Here is a 27,029-nt window from a genome sequence, read left to right as displayed (position 1 = left end):
TTTACAGTATATTGTTAGCTGCATACAGACATACAATATTATTGCGCAAAATGGATTGTACAATATATTGTTAGCTGCCTACAGACATACAATATTATTGCGCAAAATGGATTGTACAATATATTGTTAGCTGCCTACAGACATACAATATTATTGCGCAAAATGGATTGTACAATATATTGTTAGCTGCCTACAGACATACAATATTATTGCGCTAAATGGATTGTACAATATATTGTTAGCTGCCTACAGACATACAATATTATTGCGCAAAATGGATTGTACAATATATTGTTAGCTGCCTATAGACATACAATATTATTGCGCAAAATGGATTGTACAATATATTGTTAGCTGCCTACAGACATACAATATTATTGCGCAAAATGGATTGTACAATATATTGTTAGCTGCCTACAGACATACAATATTATTGCGCAAAATGGATTTACAATATATTGTTAGCTGCCTACAGACATACAATATTATTGCGCAAAATGGATTGTACAATATATTGTTAGCTGCCTATAGACATACAATATTATTGCGCAAAATGGATTGTACAATATATTGTTAGCTGCCTACAGACATACAATATTATTGCGCAAAATGGATTTACAATATATTGTTAGCTGCCTACAGACATACAATATTATTGCGCAAAATGGATTGTACAATATATTGTTAGCTGCCTACAGACATACAATATTATTGCGCAAAATGGATTGTACAATATATTGTTAGCTGCCTATAGACATACAATATTATTGCGCAAAATGGATTTACAGTATATTGTTAGCTGCCTACAGACATACAATATTATTGCGCAAAATGGATTGTACAATATATTGTTAGCTGCCTACAGACATACAATATTATTGCACAAAAATCGAGTTTGTGCAATAAATAGAATCGTGTGGAGATAATATTGATAGTTATGCAACATATTGTGCAAAGCGGTCATAGACGTACAATATGCGTTGCAATATATAGTCAGTCCATGCCGGTATTTTATTTGGTGATTATATTGAGTGACACTGATCTTTGCTGCGTTTTGATCGCCGTGGGCGTAAGTGCCAAAAAGAAGCAGAAACGGAACAGAAGCACAAGGGCCAAACAGTGGTTTCTAGACAGAGAAAAGTACACTCATGAAAATTTACTCAATGAACTGAGAAAATGGGAACCAAATGATTTTGGAAACTTTCTGCGCATGAATGGTGAATTGTATGATGAACTCCTCGCTTTGCCCTTAACGTCCCACACAGCCGGAAGGCCATGGTACACTTCGATAAACTCCAAAATAAACTTTTTCTCCTCCTTTTTGCCTGCCATTACGATATCTTCTCCAACGCTTGTTGATACCAACTGGCGGGAGGACGGGATATTGCACAATATTGCCAACACACAGCACAGTATTTTGCGATTTGCGCAATATATTTCAAACTTTCTTGATTTCGTACAATATATTGCACAACCCTTCAATATTAAATACACACTATCAATTTTATTGCACAAACCCCGATATTGCGCAGTAATATTGCACGTCTATGGGCCCCTTTAGAGTCCTGGTAGAAATGGGTTCCTGCAACATTCAACTGGGCGGTTCGTTAAACATCTGTGGTCTTCCCGTGCGGTGATGTACCCGGGTGGTAACATACTCTCTTGAAGATCCATCCTCGACTCTGTTGACCTCGGAAACCCCAATTCGCGTGTAATCTCCGTAATGTTATGACCAATACGTCCATGTTCATCCCACGTTCAAAGTCAGTTGGTTAACTCGCTACGTCGCAGCTTGCCGCAACTGTCAGGGGTCATACATGGCATATTTCTAATGGGAATTCCCTTCCCGTTACTTTGGCCACTCAGTGTATATTTATATACCGTATGAAAAAAATACGATCACTGAATTATGTAGTTAATTTTAGTGACAGCTAAATGAGACACATTCATCAAAACGAAAGACAAACACAACGCCAGCTGGCTTGCGCTGGTTTGTGAGATCGAGAGACTTGGCTATCGCAAGTATAGTTGATTACGCCATCAAGTTTCTTCATTTTTCACAATGAAGGAAGGTGTTGATGGTTACGCCAATTTACCAGAATGTGCGTTACATTATTAACTACTTGATTCACACTTAACCTCAATTTGGAAATTTGGAGGGTGGGGGTGAGAAGGTGCTAACTTTAGGGCCTAGGAAAATAGGAACATTCCCAGAGAGGAAGTTAGGTGGACCGAGGTGAGGGAGCTTTCCATCTGTAAATCCATCCGTCTTTTATTCACTGACAACAACATATGTACAACATTATAACTGAAGCACTCTTTCAAAAGTAAACCAATAAACTTCTATTGCCCTCTTACATACAAGAGAGAACAGAAAATCTATTATCTCCAGAAAATATAATGGAAACAAGTAGTACTAGAAAGTAATATTAAACGTTAACATTAAAGAAAAAGAAACGGCCTTCAACTGGTCATAGGCCCCTGGACTACGAACCCGGCCCATCCAAACAGCACAGCACACACAGAAGCACAACTCAAATCCACTTACACACCCATTCGCGGCCACAAGCATTAACCTCTCACTCAATACACACACATACAACATTCACTCACGACTTACGCTCCGATGTCGCAGCCCAGAAGCCTTGGGTTCGAAAGGAACCTCCCAGTAGTTGCTCAAGAGAGCGACAAATAATTAGTGAGAATCTAACGCTGGATACAACCAGCCACCAAGACTACGTTTGAGAAGGGAAGGGGAAGGGACAGGAGGGGGAACAACCAATGTAGAAACAATACACTCGACTGACAGCGCAGGCGCACTTCAAGTGTCTGTAAGAGTCTTGTGAGAGAGCGTAATAGAAGTTTCTCGTAAGGCAATTTCTTAAATACATGAAAATATCTGTGATAGGGGTGGGAGGGGGTAACGCCAATTGGCCTGTACACCATTGTTACGTAAAAATGTGTAATATAAGAACCTCAATTCGCCAATATTTTCAATTTTCTATAAATAAATAATTACGTAAGATTCCAGGGCCAGACAAGCAGGAGACTCACCAGGTCGACAGAAGCACCGGTAGCCGTCCTCCTCATCGACGCAGATGCCGTGTTTGCAAGGAGACGAGTCGCACTCGTTGAGGTTATGTTGGCACATGGGGCCTGCGTATCCGGCCGGGCAGGCGCAGCGGAATTGCGTCATGTTCCTCACACAAGTGGCGCCGTTCTGACAAGGGGAAGAGCTGCATGGGTCAGTCTCAGTGTCGCACGTCTTGCCCGTAAAACCTGGAACACATACAAACTACTGCAATACTAATAATAATAATAATCTACCTCTGTGGTGTAGTGGTTAGTGTGATTAGCTGCCACGCCCAGAGGCCCGGGTTCGATTGCCGACTCTGCCACGAAATTTGAAAACTTGTACGAGGGCTGGAACGGGGTCCACTCAGCCTCGGGAGGTCAACTGAGTAGAGGTGGGTTCTATTCCCACCTCAGCCATCCTCGAAGTGGTTTCCGTGGTTTCCCACTTCTCCTCCAGGCAAATGCCGCGATAGTACCTAACTTAAGGCCACGGTCGCTTCCTTCCCTCTTGCTTGTCTATACCCTCCACAAGAGCCCTGTTCAGCATAGCAGGTGAGGCCACCTGAGCGAGGTACTGATCCTCCTCTCCAGTTGTATCCCCAGGCCCAAAGTTTCACACTCCAGGAAACTTCAGGTGGTAGAGGTGGGGTCTCTCTCTGAATCCGAGGGAAAAACCAACGCTGGAGGGTAAACAGATTAAGAAATAATAATAATAATAATAATAATAATAATAATAATAATAATAATAATAAATTTAAGATATCAGAACTGGAGGTCCTGTAGCTATGATCACGATATGGACAGTAAAATAAAATTGGAGGTTATATGGATATGATCAGGAAATGAACAGTCAAATAAATCTGCAAGTACCGAACTCGATAGCTGCAGTCGCTTAAGTGCGGCCAGTATCCAGTAATCGGGAGATAGTGGCTTCGAGCCCCACTGTCGGCAGCCCTGAAGATGGTTTTCCGTGGTTTCCCATTTTCACACCAGGCAAATGCCGGGGCTGTACCTTAATTAAGGCTATGGCTGCTTCCTTCCACTTCCTATGCCTTTCCTATCCCATCGTCGCCATAAGACATATCTGTGTCGGTGCGACGTAAAACAAATAGCAAAAAAAAGTTGCAAGTTTCGCCTTTCTGCTTGATGTTCAGCACCCTGGAAAATTTAATAATATGATATCTTAATTTAGGGCGGAAATTTTGTGTTCACCAAGTTGGCATTTGGTGAGCAACCAAGTTTCAATATTTATAAATTATTGCTTCTTCTTGAACAGCAACAGTAGAAGGAAAGCGATTTCCTATTAGTTTACCCTTCGTATTCGATGTTCCGTAGAAATCTTTGTTAGTGAAGTTTATCAGTGTCCTGTGAAGTCGAATATTATTATAATACTCTCTTTGTTTCATATACAGTAATATAGCAACTAAGTAACTACGATGGGGAAAAGAACAATACATTCGAAATATTTTGCATTTACTGTTAAACGTAAAGACGTCGGTGATTACGGAATTTTATCCGATGCACAAACGTGTGCGTCTCTGAATTAAAATGTGATTGTATCAGCCTGTAAGAAAGTTGAACAAAGTTCACCTTCCTCTTCTGGCAAAAGTAAATGTGAAGGTGTGTTAAGTTAATATGTTTTCTTTTAAAAGGAAAGTCAAGAAATAATGATTACTTTGTATTTGTGAAGAAGAAACTTAGGGGTGTTGCCTTCTGATATCAACACTTTAGGCTCTGTCGTAAGTCAGCGTTGTGGGGGAAGAGATACTATCAACTACAAGACAAAGGTCTGCTGAACGTGATGTAAACAAAGTATTTATATTAGTACAAGTCGATATGGTACACGAGAGAGGCAGCGAGAGTTTGTTCAATCAATAAGGGAACTGTTTGCTGGCATCTGGAGATTCGTTCGCAAACAGGGACGTCGAGAACCAGTTTCCGATTGCCCACGGAACATCACACAAGAACTGCTGGGAGGTTGTTTTATTGACATGTCATAAGAACATGTGTGTAACGTGACGTAATCTGTAACGGAAGTGACATCACGTTAGTCGTTACTGCAGACCAAAGATGCTGTGGCTATCATTATCAGTATTTGAGATTCATTTAATTCATAACCGATTTAGAAAAATTATGGACCACGGAAATAACTCTTCATGTTTTCTTTGTCGCCGATATTCCTTCACTCTCTTGTATACAGCTTCTTTCTTTTAGGCCTTCAATGTTGTTTCTGGCTCTAGGAACCACTCATATGTGTGTGTCTTGTTCCTTGTTGTGGATGTTCATTCCTTGCAAGTCCGTATTGTTGTTAACAAACCATTTGTCATAAGACAATATTAATAACTTTTTAAATAAAAATTGTGTTTGTTGAAATGGTTACAAAAATTCTTAGTGAGTCTGTCGTGGAGCATTATTGAAAAATGTCCAAAGAATTTAACCCTTCCTTTGCGTATTGTACCTGAAATCCTGTTGCATGTTTTATATATTTCTTGTTCTTCTTTTTGGTCCGAGAATTCTTCTTGAAATGTTTCTTTCCTTCTTCTCGATTTCTACAATGTCTTTTCTAGTTGTATTCTAAAGAATACAGGCACTCTGGTTGGATTACTGTCTGATAGTGTCGTAGTTTATTGAAAGAAATATTCATGATCATCGGCTTTTCGCGAAGGTAAAAGTTCCTTTTTATATTACAAGTTGCTTTACGTCGAACTGACTCAGATAGGTCTTTTGACGACGATGGGACAGCCAAGGCTAGTACTAAAAAAGGAAGCGATCGTGGCATTAAGAGGGGAGACCCAGCTTAACAAAGGAATAAAATAGGTTAATATTCATTCGATTGTTAAATATGCTACAATTGTTGTTGACAACTGATCCCAGTATTGGCACGCTTCCTGGCAACCAGAAGCAACTTCAATAATGTCAGAATTTTAATAATTTTAACATTTTAAAATAAGTGGTGGTGGTGGTGATTATTGTTTTAAGAGGAAGTACAACTAGGCAACCATCCTCTATATAACACTAATCAGAGAGAAAAAATGGAAGGGGTCCGACACTTCGCGAAAAATGAAGGTATCGGCCAAAGGAAGACAAGGGCCACGAAGGGCGTGAAAATGAAAGACTCCCTAGCCCTCGCAAACCTAATAGCGTCGGGGTCGAAAAAGAACAAGAGTTGACCAAGAGAGGTCGGACAGGACAGATGAAAGTGAGGAGCCTGGCACAAGTAAGTGGAAGCAATGCCAGGTCTCGGCTCAGGGCCTCGTGGTCGCCAACCCACGCTCCAAAGTTCAGAGCCCCTGAGGCCCCTTTTAGTCGCCTCTTACGACAGGCAGGGGATACCGTGGGTGTTATTCTACCGCCCCCACCCACAGGGGGTTTTAATATAAAATATTCAAAATTTCCCGCCTTTTTAACAATATATCACTGTTTCCCTTATAAATTCCAAGTTTATAGGAATTTTCGTACTTTTCCTTTTTTTAATGTGTATCAAAACTCCAGCTACAAAGTGAACCCCAATCATTAAAATAAACAGTGATTTGGATTTTTTGTCGCATTTTTATCGAGCACCAGAAAATACTAATAACTTTTTAAATAAAAATATTATATGAAATCGAATTTAAATCCTATTGATCTGAATGAGATACAGATTGTAGTACAACACTATGGGAGGAAACTCTGAAAAAAATCATAATTATCCGTGAATCAGTAAGAGAGTTATGAAGGAAACTGTGATATATTGTTAAAAAGGCGGAAAATTTTGAACATTTTATTTTAAAATGTTATAATTAGAATTTTGACATTATTGAAGTTGCTTCTGATTGCTCTGAAGCATGCCGATCCTGGGGGTATGTGCAGCATTTGTCAACAACGTTTGTAGCATATATAACAATCGAATGAATATTGGCCTATTTTCCCCGTGTTGAGCTGGGTCTCCCTCCTTAATTAATGTAGAGCCCTAGCACTTGTCTGGTGGAAAATCTCGGAAAACAATGTTCTGGACTGCCGGCAGTGGAGTTCGAACCCACTGCCTCCCGAACGCAAGCTCACAGCTATCTGGGGAGTTCTTCAAAACTAGGAAGCATGGTAATATGGACAATAAAATGAGCCTCTAATTAAATTATACAGGTAACTGTTAAGTGCGTAGGCCTTGTGCAAGAAGCTAGGAAGGCTTCTAAATGTTAGTCTATCAGGAGATTTTACGTATCTCGTGGACTGAAAGAGCAAGGAATACTGAGGTGATGGAGATAAAATACATTTTTTACAAATCTACTCCTACATTTTCATAAATATGTCACAAGGCACAATACATTAAACTAACACTGACAATCTATTGTGTACACATATTCATTTATATTTGATTACAGGCGGTAAATTATTTTCCAACACTGAAATTATTTCTCCACATAAATGACCATGCAGTCGGCGATGATACTCTCTATAACAAATTTAATCTTGACATGAAATACACAATGTTGCGAGATCTTAGCCGAATAGTTCCAGAAGGCCATGAACTACGAACTGACTTGCTCACGTAGCGTTCCCGAGATTTCTCTCTCAAGAAAGGAATGCACCCTTCATAAAGGTCCATTTTCTCATGATCGACTTGCGCAGACTGATTTGTACTGTTCGTGACTCATAAGCAATTGTCGAATCGAGAATGCATGCAACGCAAGAATCTTTCTTCAAAGCAACAATATCAATAAATATATTGGAGCCATTCTCATCCAGAGTGCGTGGACCTTATCGAAACTGCATTATCATAACCCTCATTCATCAAAACTTACTAAGGTAATGTTTGACGTTGTGGTCCTATGATTAATGATTAGGGCCCGGATGTTTATGCAGTAATAGGTTAGAATGCAAACTTCCTGAAGCGAGTAACAAGTGTAGTCTACCTTCACAACGACTATGCTACGGGGTTTGCATAAACAATAGGGGTACGACCCATCAAAACCCCTATAATTTATGTTACTCTTGCTACATTATGTAAGAGCGGGTGGCCGACACTTCCTACTAACCAAATTAGTTTGCAATCTAAGCGGTTACTGCATAATAATCCGGGCCCTATTAATGATAGCAAATAGAAAGGGCAGTGGGAAAAGTATACACCGTGTATCACAAGGTTGTTAACATTATCATGAAGTAGAAATGATACAAATCTTACTTGGAATACCTATTAGAGAATAGATGTGTTCGTTGCGATGTCCAGGAACCCACCAGCCCACTTCAAGAAGTACATTTACTTTTATAACCTATTGAAGAGCAGTGCACAGCATTCTCCATTGCTGAAGTAGCTACTAGCATTGCTATTGGCCAACGTAAAATGGGATGTGACGTCATTCCTACAATGACGAGAATAAAAGCACAAAGAAATAGAACACAATAAACGAAACAGTGTGGAATACAATCGCCTTAGGCTAAATAGAATGCGCTATTATCGCTGTAAGAGAAAAGTACGACAAAAAGGTTGTAATTCACATTTCCATCACTAGCCCACAGAGAATGTATGCCATGAAGGCGCGGATCATACTGTCCACACGGCAAGAAGAAAGGTGTAATACACCGTTTCACCACTAGGTTATGTTAGCCGGCCAGTCTGTAAAAACGTAGGGAGGTGGGCCCATTAAGAACGTGCTAGGGAGAACACTGAAAAGGAGTATTCTCTTGGCCAACCTCTCCTGATTCACCCCTTTATGTGTTATTTTCCTCACCGACGTCGTAATTTTTTCTATGGTTTATGGAGTTCCTGGTTCGATCTCAACCCGAAAGTGAGTTAATCATTTTGTGACTTCTTTGGATCCAAGATTTTTCGAAGCAACTTCCTTTCCAATTTGTCAAGGTCTGAGCCTGCCATCCTTGTCAGTAGTGTTGGCTACTGAATGCATGATTCGAAGCAGTGTATCGATTCATCCAAGTATCCGAGTGAATCGATTCACAGGAACGGCGAGCTCACGGCACACGATTCAGCTTACTCCCAGCGGACAGTGCTGAGTGGCGCACTCACTGGACGTTGACGGGGAGCAGAGCTTCCGCTGCAGCGAGACAGTGAATCATGGCACAACGAAAGAATCGTGAACGAGCGCGGCTCAGTGAGACACAAGATACACACGGCTCCTCATCGGCACACTGGACACTGGCGGAGAGCCGAGCTTCCGCTGCAGCTAGACATACAGTGAGCCATGGTACAATGAAGGAATCGTATGCTAAAATGGACTCTCGAGCTCAGCTGAATTGAAAATAACACATTCACTGTCCTCTTCTTATAGGGAGATTTAAATAATAGATGGATTTATTTCCAGTATTAAAAAGGTAGTCAAAACATAATTCTGAAGTAGCTAGTAAGTAGGTAGGCTATCAGGTTATACTATTTATTAGTTTAATGAATCTTAGTATTATAACTTAGTTGACATTTGACAATTAAACTCGACTCTAGCCTGCCCTATGACTATGAGTCATGCTCATGACCACTCAGAAGTACCTGTTTTATATTGGGAATAACGGCTCAGTAATTGTCTCAGTTCGTATGTCACATCGTTGCACAAGACTTCAATCATACGTGGACAATGAGTGAGCCGACTGACGCAATAACTTAACCAGCAGTATGTTGAATAAGAAAACCAGTGGGCTACTGTACATCTCGCGTAGCCTAATACAAAATATGACGATTTTTAAAAAAAACCTCAGCTGATAGAAAAATACATATTTTCAAAAATGACTGAGCGAGTTGGACGTACGGTTAGTATCGCGTAGCTATGCTCTTGCACTTGGGGGAAGGTGGGTTTGAACCCCACCGTCGGCAGCCGTTAAGATGGTTTTCCGTAGTTCCCCATTTTCGCACCAGGAAATTTCGTATGGATGCCTAGGAAGTTTTTCATTTTTACGCCCTTCGTGGCCCTTGTCTTTCATTCGCCGATACCTTAATTAAGGCCATGGCTGCTACCTTCCTAATCCAGGACCTTTCCCACGCTGCGTCGCCGGAAACCTTCGATGTATTAGAATGACTAGCATTTTTTTTTCTAAGAAAGTAGTTCATAGTATGAAGACCAGATGGCAGCTGCGAGCACTGAATGCTGTTGCTGCTGTCTTACCATTACATACTACACAGATGCAGTAGAAGCCGTGACTAATGTGCCGTGAATCGGATCACTGTATCGATTCAGTAACGTGAACGGAATCAAATGAATCGATTCAGTAAAATGAATCGAATGTCCCATCACTACTTATTGGTGCTTCTGCTCCATAAAAGAACTCCGTTCTGACTACTGTGGATTAATGTTTTAATTTGAGTTGAATAGAACCCCCTGTATGTGGGGGCGGTAGAATAACACCCTGCCTGTCGTAAGGGGTAACTGAAAGTTCTCAGTGGCTCTCAACTTTGGAGCATGGTTTGGCGACCACGGTGCCCTGAGCTGAGTCCTGGCATTACTTGTGCCAGGCCCCTCACTTTCATCTATCTTATTCGAACTCATTTGGTCAACTCTTATTACTTTTCGACCCCGACGGTATTTCGTATGGATGCCTAGGGAGTTTTTCAGTTTTACGCCCTTCGTGGTCCTTGTCTTTCATTCGCCGATACCTTCATTTTTCGAAGCGTCGTATCCCATCTACTCTTCCCCCTGATTAGTGTTATATACAGGATGGTTACGTAGTTGCACTTCCTCTTAAAACAATAATCACCACCACATGACTTGAATGGAAATGGACGTATGCATGTACATGTCTTGGGACAGTGGCTTTTTCATTGGAAGTGACAATTTCTGCAAGGCATTTAAATTTATGAACGTAATAGATATATTATTATTATTATTATTAAGACGACTGTCTAGCGTTTTCACTACTTGCTAAAGAGATCTCTGGTACACAGAAACAGATTGCTATACCGGAAGAGCAACCAGCAAAAATAGGACTTAAAATCTCATATGAAAAACTAATTTTGTGACAATTATCAAAACTGCCCCACCTAGACTCACCACTGATATGAATTAAGTTGCAAGAGTAAAGGAATTTTAAGTACTTAGATGAATGAATCACTGAAAACAGCAATGAAAATAAATCGGCAGTTTCAAGAATTCAGAAAATGGAAATTGCTTTTCAACACACAAGGAATGTTTATAACGAAAAATGCATGTCCTGAAACAGTAAAATTCTTCATTAGTAAAGCCCGGATTTGTATGCAGTAATAGGTTAGATTGCAAACTAATTTGGTTAGTAGGAAGTGTCGGCCACCCGCTCTTCCATAATGTAGCAAGAGTAACATAAATTGTAGGGGTCCTGATGGGCCGTACCCCTAATGTTTATGGAAACCCCATAGCATAAACGTTGTGAAGGTAGACTATACTTGCTACTCGCTTCAGTAAGTTTGCATTCTAACCTGTTAATGCATCAAAATCCGGGCTCTATCATTACTTAACAGTGATCAAACCTGAAGCTCTGTATGCTTCAAAAATGCTCAATTTCAACAATAAAAGTTTAAAAGAACTATTAGGGGTTAAAGAAAGGAAAATCGTGAGAAAAATCGTAGGTCCAAAAATTAAAAATGGCATACATTATCCCAAACTCAACTCGTAAATATATTGTAAACCTTACTGACACAATGCGACTGCGATGAATTCAATTTATAATCCAGGCAAATGCTGGGGCTGTACCTTAATTAAGGCCACGGTCGCTTCCTTCCAACTCCTAGGCCTTTCCCATCCCATCGTCGTCATAAGACCTATCTGTGTCGGTGCGACGTAAAGCCCCTAGCAAAAAAAAACAGACTTACTTAATCATACACACATTTTTTTTTTTTACCAATCGAACGTACGAGATTAAAATGTTAGAGAAGGATCTCACTGAATTAGGATCATCAAATCTGCAGGAAAGAAATGTGATTACGAAAATTGTTCACACAAGAAGATTTGAGGAAGACGAGAAGAAACCAGCACGACGTACTTGGTCGGTGAATAGAAATTACAACAATCGATGAAAATGAAGATCTGAACAAAGGTTGACTCCGCATTGACCTAAAAGACCCTTTCGCGCAGAAGAGAGAAGTTTTCTTGAGATTTTGTCTGAGTCACCGTGTCGTGAGAGCTGTGGAACCCTGAGGGGCTCTACCGTACTTAGTTCCTCTTGTGACAATGGCGAGCGTCCCTTTAAGCGCCGCCCGCTCGCTGGTCACGGCCGTAAAGGGACGCCGCTTAATTTGTTAATCAACTTGGACCACTTTGAATGCAGATGTCGCCAATTGCGCACACATAAACTTGTGGCAGGGGATACATACACTGTATGGTGAACAAGTACCAGGTCGTCCGTAAATACCACGGCAGGAATAGAAAATTTCTCCCCAAGCCATACAAAGAAAATCCTAACCGTAATAGATTTTTTTTTACAGATACGATATATCGCCACCGAGTTTGTTCAATTCAACTAATTTTACAAGAAAAATTAAACAGTCATTTCCTTCAGGTTTCAAAGCCTTTCTCTCAATAGCTTTATTAATTCAACTCACTGGACAAAAAGTAAATCCCGCTAGTACGCACGAGCAGATGGATCGTTAAGCCTGTTCAGATGGCGCAGTGAGCGTATCCCGTGCCCAACCGCACGCGCACTGCATGTACGTGAGCATAGTGGTGGTGGTGATTATTGTTTTAATAGGAAGTACAACTAGGCAACCATCCTCTATATAACACTAATCAGAGGGAAAAATGGAAGGGATCCGACACTTCGAAAAATGAAGATATCGGTCAAAGGAAGACAAGGGCCACGAATGGCGTGAAAATGAAAGACTCCCTAGCCCTCGCAAACCTAATAGCGTCGGGGTCGGAAAAGAACAAGAGTTGACCAAGAGAGGCCGGATAGGATAGATGAAAGTGAGGAGCCTGGCACAAGTAAGTGGAAGCAATGCCAGAACTCAGCTGAGGGCCTCGTGGTCGCCAACCCACACTCCAACGTTCAGAGCCCCTGAGGCCCCTTTTAGTCGCCTCTTACGACAGGCAGGGGATACCGTGGGTGTTATTCTACCGCCCCCACCCACAGGGGGATACGTAAGTATAGGACAGTAGCGATCAGTGAGACACTGATGTTTCAAGTGAACAGTGTACCTCAACATGGATAGATCTAAGAATGTGACAAAGTAGCCGTGTCCATGACCATACAATGCGTTAAGTTTTGGATTTGTTGGTGTTTCGCAGCGGACGGTTCAACGTGTCTTACAAGCAGTGGTCACGAAACACGACGTCAGAGGGTGGTCGGAAAAAGATCCTGAGAGGGACCAGAGAAGCCTTTCCCGGTTTGTGAATCAAACCTCCTCTAAACCTGACAGGAATTGCTGCAGTCAGTGAAGCCCAACCTGTTAGCAAGAGACCATTGCTCACACTGGCACTTGAAGTTACGCGTCATTAATGTGCTAAAAATCATCGAACCTGCACAGTAGCTGTCTGGCGGAACGTAATGTGGTCTGACGAATCACATTTTTGCCTGCCTTCCAATGACGCACCTCGTCGAGTGCAATGAAGGCCAAATGAGGCATTTCATTCTGGATGTGTGCAAGGTCAGATTCAAGCCAAAGGTCGGTCTGTGATGCTTGTTACAACTATATAACGCTAATCAAAGAGAAAAAATGGAAGGGATCTGACACTTCGAAAAATGAAGGTATCGGCCAAAGAAAGACAAGAGCTACAAAGGGCGTGAAAATGAAAGACTCCCTCGGTTTCAAACGCCCTAATAGCGTCGCGCTCGGAAAAGAACAAGCGTTGACCAAATGAGGTCAGATAGGATAGATGAAAGTGAGGAGCCTGACACAAGTAAGTGTAAGCAATGCAGGACTCAACTACGGGTCCCATGGTCGCCAAACTACACTCCCAAGTTGAGAGCCCCTGCGTCCCCTTCAGTCGCCTCTTACGACAGGCAGGGAATACCGTGAGTGTTGTTCTACTGCCCCCACCCACAGACGGTTCTGATACGGAGAACGCAAAATACTCCATGATGATCTGTGAGAAGACGAAGCCAAAAGAAGTAGAAGAAGAATTGTTCAAACTTTGAACGACATTATGTTTACTTATAAAAACAGGGTCGTTTTTTCAGAAATGAAGGGGAAAAGTCGTGGTTAGGAATAGGATGTCATGAGAAACGCCACGCATTTGCAAGGTTGAAACCACATCACCATACAACTGGGTTTTTAAATTCTTGCTCAACGGGCGAGTTGGCCGTGCGGTTAGGAGCGCGCAGCTGTGAGCTCGCATCCGGAAGATAGTGGGTTGGAACTCCACTGTCGGCAGATCTGAAGATGGTTTTCCGTGGTTTCCCGTTTCACACCTAATTAAAGCCACGGACGCTTCCCTCCCAATCTCATCGTCGCCAGAAGAACTCTCTGTGACGGAGCGACGTAAAGCAGATTGTATTTAAAAAAATCTTGCTTTAAAGCTTTTACGGGAAAACACTCATTACAAAGTAGTTGCTGAAATATTGTGAATTATCTTGAAAGTAATACATTCTTAGATTATTCTTGGTCTCCTATACACTCGAATGTTGAACGTATTTGAGCTTGTGTTTACAATATTAATGTATGAGTTTGAACGCCTCTACACCAACCTTTTTTCTGTACACTGCTAGCAGAATCAACCATTCCTCCTACGGGAGTATTTAACTATTTCCCTACTCTTTTCAGTGTTGAAGAAGTAAAATTCGTCGTTAATGCAACTGTTTCCAATATTTTAAGCGGCCGTACAATGCTGGAAGCTGACTCGACAAGAGCTAAGTTGGTAATCACCTACTTTAAGGGGACTGCAGTGTCAATAAATCTTGAGGAGAGATGTTAAATTTCTTGCTGGTGAAGTCCGGAGGGAATTGTCATGTGTATTTGTCATTCAGGAGTTCTGTGAGGAAGATCTTCCAAACTCTCAACTGTCCCCTCGGGGGGAGAGAGGGTAAGAACCGAGCCGCATATGTTAGACGTACAATTTGATCGCGTCAGCAAAAAGTAGAAGCTAGTCGATTCGCTTTGGTGCTTCGAAGTTCGGCGGCGCTTTATATCAATATATGAGTGAACGAAAAACCATAACGCTATAAGTGACTGTACTATTCAGAGGAAAATATCTTTATATTTCAGTGATAACGTAACACCATCATTTGTGTGAAATAAAAATGAAAAATATGTAATGTTTGACAATTGAGGGTGTACTTTATAGAATGAGAATTAACTTCTTGAAAGTAAGGTATTATTATTATTATTATTATTATTATTATTATTATTATTATTATTATTATTATTATTATTATTATTATTATTTTGCTAGTGGTTTTACTTCGCACCGACACAGATAGGTCTTATGGTGACGATGAGATAGGAAAGGCCTAGGAGTTGGTAGGAAGCGGCCGTGGCCTTAATTAAGGTACAGCCCCAGCATTTGCCTGGTGTGAAAATGGGAAACCACGGAAAACCATCTTCAGGGCTGCCGACAGTGGGATTCGAACCCACTATCTCCCGGATGCAAGCTCACTGCCGCGCGCCTCTAACCGCACGACCAACTCGCCCGGTATATTATTATTATTATTATTATTATTATTATTATTATTATTATTATTATTATTATTATTATTAAAATACGAGGGTCGAGTCATAAGTCATGGCAGCTATTTTTTTCTCGCGAACAGGAGACAACACGGAGAATCTAAGACATGAATTTGGAAATATATGGCATGTACTTATGCATAGTGCCTGAAGAAAAAAAATTCCGACCTCAGGAGTTTCTCGTAGGAAAGTGACAGAACACAGGCCATTGGTAAACATTGTTTTATTATGGTATAGACAGCATATATACAAGACTACGTACAAAGGACAAGTCTCCACTAGTTACAGACACTCATCGATCACCATAATCCGTACATCTTTGTCCATGGATACTGGACGGCCTGGGAGAGGTAAATCGGCAGTTGATACTCTACCCCGTTTGAACGTCTCCGTCTCCACCCATCTCACCACTGTTCTATAGGGCATGGCAAACACACCTAATGCTTCCGGCAGCTCTGCATGGCATTGGCGTGCATTTCTGCCGCAGAGAACTGCTATTTTAATATACGATCGTTGCGCCTGCTTGTTTACTTCCACACACTGAACTTGGGGGCATGCTTAGACCCACACTGTTGTTTACACTGACTTAGCAAATGTCATGGTATAGTCACCTAATAGCGTGTGGGGCCTCCACTGGCCCTGCGAACTGCAGTGAGACGCCGTGGAAGTGAGTCGACAAGTCCCTGGTAGTCCTCTGGACGCAGCTGACACCAAATGTTTTGCAGAGCGGCCGCCAATGCTGGTCTGTTCGTGGATGCAGGATCCATGGCACGGAGCCTGCGTTCCAGGACATCCCAGATATGCTCGATAGGGTTCATATCGGGGCTCCTGGGTGGCCATAGCAGTCGTTGGACCTCCGCTGCATGTTCCTAGAACCATTCCCGGGCGACGTGGGAGCGATATGGCTGCGCGTTATCATCTTGAAACACCGCACAACCGTCTGGGCGCTGGAAGGTCAAAAATGGGTGGAGATGGTCTCCGAGTAGCTCAACATACCGCGTACCATTCAAAGTCTCTTCCAGAACGACTAGGGGGCCCATTCCATGCCAGGAAAATGCACCCCAGACCATAACAGAGACACCAGCGCCCTGGACCACATCTTCGAGGCAGGCGGGAACCATCGCTTCATGTGGTCTGCGCCATACACGGTGCCTCCCATCGGCATGGTGCAGTTGAAATCGTGATTCGTCCGACCATATCACGTTACGCCATTGTTCCAGTGTCCATCCCTGATGACTGGCGACAAATGCGCGTCGTTGTGCCCGATGTCGTTGGGTTAACAGTGGCACCCGTGTGCGGCGCCGGCTCCCATACCCCATAGAACCCATGTTCCTACGGATTGACCGCTGGGTGACGTGTCTAGCACGGCCTGTGTTGAATTGAGCCGTGATTTGTTGCACGGTTGCCCGTCTGTCACTATTTGCAATCCGCCTCAGATGTCGCCGGTCACGGTCATCGAGGGTGGCTGGACGGCCGGTCGTTCGTCTGTTGTGGACGGTGACACCCGCATTCAACCATTCATGATACGCCCTGGACACGGTTGATCGTGTGAAGCCGAATTCCCGCACCACTTCCGAAATTGCACTTCCCATCCGTCGGGCACCGACCACCATACCCCGTTCGAACGGTTATTAACATATTAACTGTCCCGGGCGGTACACCTCCACTCCGCTAATTTAAAATGTGCGCCTGTGGAAACTCCTCTGCTGGAGGAAGTCTGAACTTTATTTACCCTATTAATTTTCTAGTTTCTCAGAAGATGTCACCACCTGGAAATTTTTGAGTTTGTGAACTGTGTCATTTTCGACGTACTTTTGTTTTGCTTGAAGTAAGAAGTGTGAACTTTCTCTTCTAGAGGACACCACTGAAAAACCACAATAGTGCACCCTAGTGGGAAGAAAAATAACTGTTCTTTGGAGAAAATTTTATTTCAAAAGTTTGTTCTTTGTTAAATTTCTTTCTGTTATTGTTTAAGTTGGCTGTATACCCCTCTCTTTCCCCTTGTTTTGCATTTGACCAATCCCGAATTTCTGTTATTAATTTCTGACCAATCATTGGTATCTTCCCCCAACTTGAATATGTTTCTATACCCTAGCCAATAAAAGGTTTGTGGGAGGGTGTTTTCTTTCCCCTAACACCTAGAACCTTCCGCGAGAGGATATAAACTGCTGATTTTTGGGTCTCCGGGCCACTTCTGTTCCATCTTTCAGTGTATTAAGTACATAGCAGGAGGCGGGAAGCGCCTTTTTCTCCGGCAGCGGTCAACTATAAGGTAATGGCCGATTAATGTATTCTTTCTTTGCTAGCTCAGCAGTTTAACTCTCGGGGCGGGTGCGAAGCGTTCCACCATGTAACCTTTTCCTAAAATGTAAATGTAACTACTCTTTTCATCTATTCTCTTGGAAAGCTACATTCTGGGATAGAGAGTGCTAACCCTCTCGAGCTCCCACTCATATTGTTTTGAGGTGAACTTATTTTTCTCAACCTATTCTTCGTTAATGTAAAACAAATTCTTCTCTTCTTAAGTCACCTCTTTAGTATGGGATTAGCCCTTGTATTAACGGCCTAGCGCCAAGTAGGTCTTAATCTAGTGTATTTGGAGTGCAAGTTCGCCTCCTCTCAAATTGTTATTTTAGAGGTCATTTAATTAACATTCTTTTCGTTTAATAGACCTCAGTAGATTGGGTATTTTACCCCTGTGTTTATGTCCGTTGAGGACAGCTTGAAGGTGGAGTTTGGTGTGGCCTGGGAGAGGCTTAAATTTGAGAGCGAGTGGCTCTTTTGAAAATTGTATGTTGTATGCCTCGAGGAGGCTTTTCAGTGTAATTTGGAGCAAGGGCTCCTAGGTATGAATGGGGTTTTCTGCCCCTCTGTTAAAACTTGTGTTTGGGGTAAAACTGAGCTGATTGCCCAAGCATTGTGAACTCGGGGCGCGAAGCCCAAATTCTGTAAATATTGTAACTACCTTATTTTGACTTGCTATTCTGTACCTGCCATGCTTGTTACTTATTTATTTTGAAAAGAAAATATAACCGTATTAAATTTTAAATTTACTTTACTGGCACTATAATTTCGTAGCTTGAGATCCATTCACACCTGCACCTTCTTTCACCTCTACCTACCGCTAAAACACGGTAACAAGTGGTAGCAGAGCGTGGTTGAATGGGTCTCAATTTAGCCCCTTTTGACGGCTAAACATTGTTTTTCCCAGTTGCTGGAATTTTTTGAGTTTTTCAAAATTGTTCTGTCACCATGCCCGGCCCTCGCGATGTTCTCCATCTTAACTATTTGCGCAAGGAGGAGTTGATCTATGAATTAACTATCAGAAATGTGCAATCTGGAGGAACGGTTGCAGTAGACACTAACAAGCTTAGAGAGTCCCTTGATTTGCCCATTTCCATCCCCAATTTGGGAGAGAAAGAAATTGATGACTCTCTTTCCACGATCGTCGAGAATATTACTGGGCTAGCTTCTGTAGTTAGTTTTTTTGATGAAAATGATCCGTCTCCTAATCAAATTAAGCGTGTGCAAGGCAGGCTATATCATTTTTCGAATAGGGTTAACGATCTGTTGTCTCTAAAACTGAATGACGTTCAGAGGAAGGAAGCTAGTACGCTCCTGGAAAATATTTCCGAATTATCTAGTAAGGTCACTCAATTGTTAACTGGGGAAGTTCCTCCCAAATCTGATCAACCCACCATAGTGAATGCAGGTAGTGAGGAAGCGCCTCCCAAGGGAGAAGTTAATAGGATAACCGTTGCTGCTCAAACTATCCCTGCCCCATTGGACAACGAATCTGAACGTCGTGCATCTTTGAGTAACATCCGTTCTGAATTAACTTCCTTGCCATTGAAACCTTTACCTACTATGTCACCCGGGTTTAGCAGCTTGCCTCATCCATTGGCAATGTTGCTCAGAGGTATCTCTAAGTTTTCCGTTAATACCACCAGTGATGTAATTTCTTTTTTAAGATTTCTAGTTGAATTTCAGGATCATGCCCTTGTGTTTTCTCTTTCTCCATGTCAAATTTTACAAATTATCTATCCGTATGCTATTGGTATTCTCTCAGATAAAATCGTAAGAGCCATTGCCGAGCAATCATCTATTGAGGATTTCCATGCCCATTTGCTAGCTAACTTCATCCCGGCTAGGGCCAGGTCCTCCCTTATTCAGAAGTACTATTACCGTGTACAACGCTTGGATGAAAACTTGGCTGATTTCATACAGGACATTAAGTTTTATACTAGGGTGTTTGCTCTTCGTTTCCCTGAGGATCAGATTGTACAAGCTATTGTGGAAGGGATTTCACCACCCTACAGGTCATATTTGTGTTTCGCGGCGTGCCCGCAAACTTTCTCTGAACTTGAAGCGTTGGCCGTCTCAGCGGAAGGAGTTAGATCCGCCGATTCTTTGCGTGTCGCGAAAGAACCCCCGCCTTCCTTTAGTAATACTCGGCCTCCACCTCGCCGACCAGTCAATCCCCGTAAATGTTATGCTTGCGGGTCGCCTGACCATCTGCGCAACAAGTGTCCACTGATCAAGTCAAGTGGGACAAGGAATGGAGCCGGGGCATCACAAGGCTGTTTTAAGTGTGGGGCCTTCTCACATATCGCCAAGAATTGCCCAAACTCAAATAGCACCCCCTCCTGCTCAACTTCTGGTGCAAATTCCACCTATGCAAATACTAAAAAGTGACTAGTGGCTTCGGCTGAGTCGACTAATCCATCTTCCCGAGACTCAGCCCCTAGTAAACAGGTTGTAAATGCAGAGAACGATCAGCCTTCAAATTCATCTTTTGAATGCCCTAAAGAATGTCTTAGGATTGCGGCGGATACCCCCGCACCTGTTCCTTTTCTTAAGATTGAGTTAAATAATGAGCCTATAACAGCTCTCTTAGATTCAGGCAGTGTTAGTTCGATTATTTCGGCTGAATGGTATTCTAAATTGAAAACGGTTTGTAAACTTCCTGACTATGTCTCTTCTCCTGTTCAATACGTATCGGCTAATTCATCTCCATTAGAAATTCTAGGTTCCTTACTGGTCAAAATTCGTATTTTTAAGTTTACATGGAAAGTTAAATTGTTCGTGGCCAAGCAATTGTCTTGCCCCATTATATTGGGAGCTGACTTTATTTCTCACACTGGTCTTGTGCTCGATCTCCAGTCTAGGTCGTGCACATTCAAATTTGCTTCTAATTGTAAAATCCCACTATTAAAGTGTAATTCTGTGTCATGTTCTTCTATTTCGCCTACCCAGGATGAGATGTTGTTAGACCTTAGACATCTACCTGAGGAGCAGGCTGATAGTATTCGCAAACTGTGTCTGTCGTTTCCCGAGGTGTTATCTGATACTCTTGGTGTTACTGACCTTATTGAATACAAAATTGAGGTCACGGATTCGATTCCTGTCCGTTTTCCACCTTATAGGCTATCTCCACCTAAAATGAAGGCTCTGAAAGAAATTATCGATCAGATGTTGAAGGATGGTATTATTAGGCCCTCTAAGTCGGCGTATTCATCGCCTATTTTGCTAGTCCCGAAACCCCAAGGGGGCTTCAGGCCTGTCATTGATTACAGGGCTCTCAATCGGAAGGTGGTGTTACAATCTGTGCCCCTTCCCGACCTTCATTCTTGTTTTTCATGGTTTCGTAAGGCCAAGTTCTTTACTATCATGGACTTGAATCAGGCCTATAATCAAATTCCCCTTGCCGAAGAGTCTAAACATCTTACAGCGTTTGCCACGGACTGGAATTTATACGAATACAACCGCGTGCCTTTCGGGCTCCCCACGGGAGCAGCTGTACTCACTAGGCTACTAGATAGGGTCTTCTCCGACGTCAAATTCGAGTACTTATATCACTACTTGGACGATGTCGTCGTATTTTCAGAGACTTTTGAAGAACATCTAGATCATCTGCGAGAAGTTCTCGATCGCCTTCGTAAGGCTGGGTTAACTGTTAAGTTGTCCAAGGTTGCCTTTGCTAAGCCCTCTATGTCTTTCCTAGGGCATAATGTGTCACCGGATGGTGTAGCCGTCGATCATTCTAGAACAAAGGCGATCCGTGATTTTAAACCTCCCAAGGACATCAAAGATATCGCCAGGTTCATTGGTATGGTGAATTTCTTCAGGAAGTTTATTCCTAACTTCGCTAATAGAGCGGCGCCCTTAAACCTTCTTCGTAGGAAAGGCATCAAATTCGAGTGGGGACCTTCTCAACAAGCCGCTTTTGAAGACCTTAAATTAGCTCTTTGTAATACCCCTGTACTTGCTATGCCTGATTTCTCGAAGAAATTCATTGTCCAAACCGACGCATCGTCGTCAGCGGTAGCTGCAGTCCTTCTCCAAGAGACTGAACTAGGGAGGCGCCCCATCGCCTATGCATCTAGGACTCCCTCGGCTCAAGAAGCAAAGTACTCCATATATGAGCTTGAAGGTTTGGCAGTCTTATTCGCCTTAGAAAAGTTCCGTCTCTATCTGGAACACGTCAAATTCGACCTGGAGACAGATAATCAAGCCTTAAGCTGGGTCTTAGGTAGACCGCGTCGTACTGGTCGTATAGCCCGTTGGGCCATCCGTATTTCTGCCTTCCAATTTGATGATAGACATATCAGAGGTACCGAAAATGTTGTTGCTGATGGACTCAGTCGTATGTTTTCAAACGACGTTGAGAACCATGAACCGGTCGACTGTTCATCACCTCCCGAGTCCACACTATTTGATGTTAATGCCATCTTAACTGATGCTCCCATGCTCTTTAGGGATATCGAGAAATACCAACGTGAAGATCCGACGCTGGCTCCGATAATGGAAACCCTTTCTTCTGGGGAACATGTTGTCCCTTATGTTCTGAGGAATGGGGTTCTATGTTGCCCTTCGAGGCATGATAAGATGATGAAAGTTGTTGTTCCAGCGGTTCTTGTACCTATGATCTTCAAGTATTATCATGAGACCCCATTAGGAGGGCATCTTGGTATCTTTAAAACTCGTGAAAAAATTCGTGATATGTTCATCTGGAAAGGTATGGACGGTGAAATCCGTGAACTAGTAAAGGCTTGTAAATCCTGTTTGCTTAGTAAACCGACCATGTCCACCAAGGTAGGCCTCTTGTCTTCTCAGCAAGCGTCGCGCCCCATGGAACGCCTGTATATTGATTATGTAGGACCATTCCCCCAGTCAAAGGGTAATGCCAACAAGTTCATCCTTGTGTGTGTAGATGGTTTTACCAGATTTTCTTGGTTATTTCCGACTAAGCTGGCTACCGCTCAGTCTACCATTACTTGCTTAAATTCTATTTTTGCTTCTTTTGGTCCGTGCCAATATATTGTATCTGATAATGCGAAGGCTTTTACATCTAACTTATTTCGTAAATTCTGTTTTGACTTATCCATCTCTCATGTAACTACTTCTGCTTATTACCCTCAACCATCTCTGGCTGAACGGGTTAATCGTAATCTCAGGTCCGCACTTATTGCCTATCATCATGAAGATCATTCCAGGTGGGACACGTCCCTGCATTGGTTACCTTTTGCTTTGAATTCGGCGGTTCATGAATCTCATAAGTTCACTCCAGCTTCCTTGATGTTCAAGTTTGTTCCCAACACGCCGCTCTCTAACCTTTGGTCTCTGAGTGACATTCTACCCGAGACAATAGATCCGGATAATATTAAAGATCTTTGGAAGAAGGCTAAAGCCAATCTTAAGGTATCTCATGAAAAGGTTAGAGAAAAGTATGATCGTGTACGGAGACCCACCACTTTGAAGGTAGGTGACCAGGTGATGGTCAAGAATTTTGTTCCCGCGGGCAAGCTTGCCCCCAGATTTCATGGGCCATGCATCATTCTCGATTTTCTTACGCCGGTTACATTGTTAGTAAGCAATCCAGCCACCGAGAGGATATTTAGGGTTCACCTGTCCCAGGTGAAACCGGTGTAAATTTTGTGTCAACTTGCTTCATATAATTTGATAGGAATATGAAGGTTATATTTTTTTTTTTTTGAGTTCCACTCTTAAGGCATTCTGCTCCTTCTATTTTATTTTATATGTAAGCATTTCTGTAAAACCTCCCCCGATTTGTTAAACTGCCATCCTGTCCTTGCCACGGCCATTACCACGCTCCCGTCTCCTGCTCCACTACACACAGTGGCTGGCTTAGATGAAATGCCATGGATATCTGCACGCCGCTGGCCCCTCAATCTCTCTACATGCCTGTGCCCTCAAAAGAAAAATGATGGTCCAACACAATTCTGCCGCCTAGCTTTAATGTTTCAGTGCCCCCGCAGCCGCGCGGCGCTGTGCCGCGGCTGGGTTCGAGGACGGGCCCCCTCGGCCCCAGCGAGGACGACATGTGCACGGCGAGCCGGAGCTCTCCTCCCGGCCTAGGCTGATGTGCGGCGCACGTCCTGATACTTGCCCGCAGCCTGTATTCCTTCACCGCGGGCGCGGCGTGTTTCAACACCACTGCTCCCCTCATAGTGCGGGCGAGCGGTATCTCAGGGTACTTGAGGGGTCCGAGCGGCCTCCTTTGGACGCAAGCTGCAACGGCCGGTCTGGCCATCCAACTTCATCAACCTCAACTACATGGACAGTTACGATAAGCAATGACTACACTCGGGAATTCAACAGCAATATTTGGTGGACATTGCAAAATTTTTCATCACTTTTAAGTATTAAAAGTCTATCTTCGGAATTCTACTTCTACAAACTTAAAAACTTTACTTCATCTGCAATAACAAAATTTTGAAACTAAATCAAACCAAATTAAGAAAATCTCATAAATGCTTCTGCAATCTATCTTCATATTCACATCATAACTTGGAACTTGTTTCAAACTGACTTCATGTGTCATCCATCGAGGAACTTTTGGGGGGGGAGGTCTGTACCAGGCGGTACACCTCCACTCCGCTAATTTAAAATGTGCGCCTGTGGAAACTCCTCTGCTGGAGGAAGTCTGAACTTTATTTACCCTATTAAGTTTCTAGTTTCTCAGAAGATGTCACCACCTGGAAATTTTTGAGTTTGTGAACTGTGTCATTTTCGACGTACTTTTGTTTTGCTTGAAGTAAGAAGTGTGAACTTTCTCTTCTAGAGGACACCACTGAAAAACCACAATAGTGCATCCTAGTGGGAAGAAAAATAACTGTTCTTTGGAGAAAATTTTATTTCAAAAGTTTGTTCTTTGTTAAATTTCTTTCTGTTATTGTTTAAGTTGGCTGTATACCCCTCTCTTTCCCCTTGTTTTGCATTTGACCAATCCCGAATTTCTGTTATTAATTTCTGACCAATCATTGGTATCTTCCCCCAACTTGAATATGTTTCTATACCCTAGCCAATAAAAGGTTTGTGGGAGGGTGTTTTCTTTCCCCTAACACCTAGAACCTTCCGCAAGAGGATATAAACTGCTGATTTTTGGGTCTCCGGGGCACTTCTGTTCCATCTTTCAGTGTATTAAGTACATAGCAGGAGGCGGGAAGCGCCTTTTTCTCCGGCAGCGGTCAACTATAAGGTAATGGCCGATTAATGTATTCTTTCTTTGCTAGCTCAGCAGTTTAACTCTCGGGGCGGGTGCGAAGCGTTCCACCATGTAACCTTTTCCTAAAATGTAAATGTAACTACTCTTTTCATCTATTCTCTTGGAAAGCTACATCTGGGATAGAGAGTGCTAACCCTCTCGAGCTCCCACTCATATTGTTTTGAGGTGAACTTATTTTTCTCAACCTATTCTTCGTTAATGTAAAACAAATTGTTCTCTTCTTAAGTCACCTCTTTAGTATGGGATTAGCCCTTGTATTAACGGCCTAGCGCCAAGTAGGTCTTAATCTAGTGTATTTGGAGTGCAAGTTCGCCTCCTCTCAAATTGTTATTTTAGAGGTCATTTAATTAACATTCTTTTCGTTTAATAGACCTCAGTAGATTGGGTATTTTACCCCTGTGTTTATGTCCGTTGAGGACAGCTTGAAGGTGGAGTTTGGTGTGGCCTGGGAGAGGCTTAAATTTGAGAGCGAGTGGCTCTTTTGAAAATTGTATGTTGTATGCCTCGAGGAGGCTTTTCAGTGTAATTTGGAGCAAGGGCTCCTAGGTATGAATGGAGTTTTCTGCCCCTCTGTTAAAACTTGTGTTTGGGGTAAAACTGAGCTGATTGCCCAAGCATTCTGAACTCGGGGCGCGAAGCCCAAATTCTGTAAATATTGTAACTACCTTATTTTGATTGCTATTCTGTACCTGCCATGCTTGTTACTTATTTATTTTGAAAAGAAAATATAACCGTATTAAATTTTAAATTTACTTTACGGGCACTATAATTTCGTAGCTTGAGATCCATTCACACCCGCACCTTCTTTCACCTCTACCTACCGCTAAAACACGGTAACATTAACATATATTTCCTATTTTATCGGCCAACCTTTCTCTGGTAATATTTTAAATCGTCCGCCTTTGCGGTGTAGTGATTAGTGTGATTAGCTGCCACCTCCGGAGGCCCGGGTTCGATTCCCGGCTCGGCCACGAACATTTGAAAAGTCGTACGAGGGCCAGAACGGGGTCCACTCAGCCTCGGGAGGACAGCTGAGTAGAGGGAGTTCGATTCCCACCTCGACCATCCTCCAAGTGGTTTTCCGTGGTTTCCCACTTTTCCTCCAGACAAATGCCGGAATGGTATCTAACTAAAATCCACGTCCGCTTCCTTCCGTCTTCCTTGTCTACTTCTACGAATCTTCCTATCCTCCATAAGGCCCCTGTGCAGCATAGCAGGTGTGGCCGCCTGGGCGATTTACTGGCGCTCCTTCTCCGTTGTATCCCCCGACCCAAAGTCTTACGCTCCAGGACACTGCACTTGAGGAACCCACTGTGAGTGGGGGTAGTAGAATAACACCCACGGCCGCACTTGCCTCTCAACTTGGAAGCGTGGTTCGGTGACGACGGCGCCCTCAGCTGAGTCCTGTGCGCCAGACTCCTCACTTTAATATATCCTATCCGACCTCACTTGGTCAACTCTTGTTCTTTTCCTACCCCGACCGTATTAGAGCACTCGAGGCCTAGGGAGTCTTCCATTTTCACGCCCTTCGTGGCCCTTGTCTTCCATTGACCGATACCTTCATTTTTCGAAGTGTCGTATCCCTTCCATTTTTTCTCTCAGATTATTGTTAGGTTGCCCAGTTGTACTTGCTCTTGAAAATTTAATCACCTGCACTTGAGGCGGTAGAGGTGGGATCCCTCGCTGAGTCCGAAGGGAAACACAATTCCTGGAGGGTAAAGTGATTAAGGAAGAAAGATAATATCCATTATCCGAGATAGACTCAATGCTGAATACAAAATATGCAACTGTTGTCTTAGGTTTAAACCAAGACGAAAGCCTTTATCTCGTTGATAAATAAGGGCCTTAATAACCTGTCCACTTGGAAGTATCAGCATA

The 27,029-nt window shown here is 42.8% G+C and overlaps 1 protein-coding gene across 1 annotated transcript in view; it reads right to left on the bottom strand.

The window, feature by feature from the left end:
- wry (weary) overlaps window positions 1-27,029 on the bottom strand; it is a 178,024-nt gene that overhangs the window by 16,502 nt on the left and 134,493 nt on the right. The window contains exon 6 of the mRNA XM_067154803.2: window positions 3,055-3,279. Within this exon, the coding sequence (XP_067010904.2) occupies window positions 3,055-3,279 (225 nt within the window). The remainder of the gene's footprint in view (window positions 1-3,054; window positions 3,280-27,029) is intronic.

Source organism: Anabrus simplex, chromosome 10, assembly GCF_040414725.1.
Source record: "Anabrus simplex isolate iqAnaSimp1 chromosome 10, ASM4041472v1, whole genome shotgun sequence".
Classification (NCBI taxonomy): Eukaryota; Metazoa; Arthropoda; class Insecta; order Orthoptera; family Tettigoniidae; genus Anabrus; species Anabrus simplex.
The sequence above is the reverse complement of the archived record's forward strand: the minus strand, read 5'-3'. Positions and strand labels throughout refer to the sequence as shown.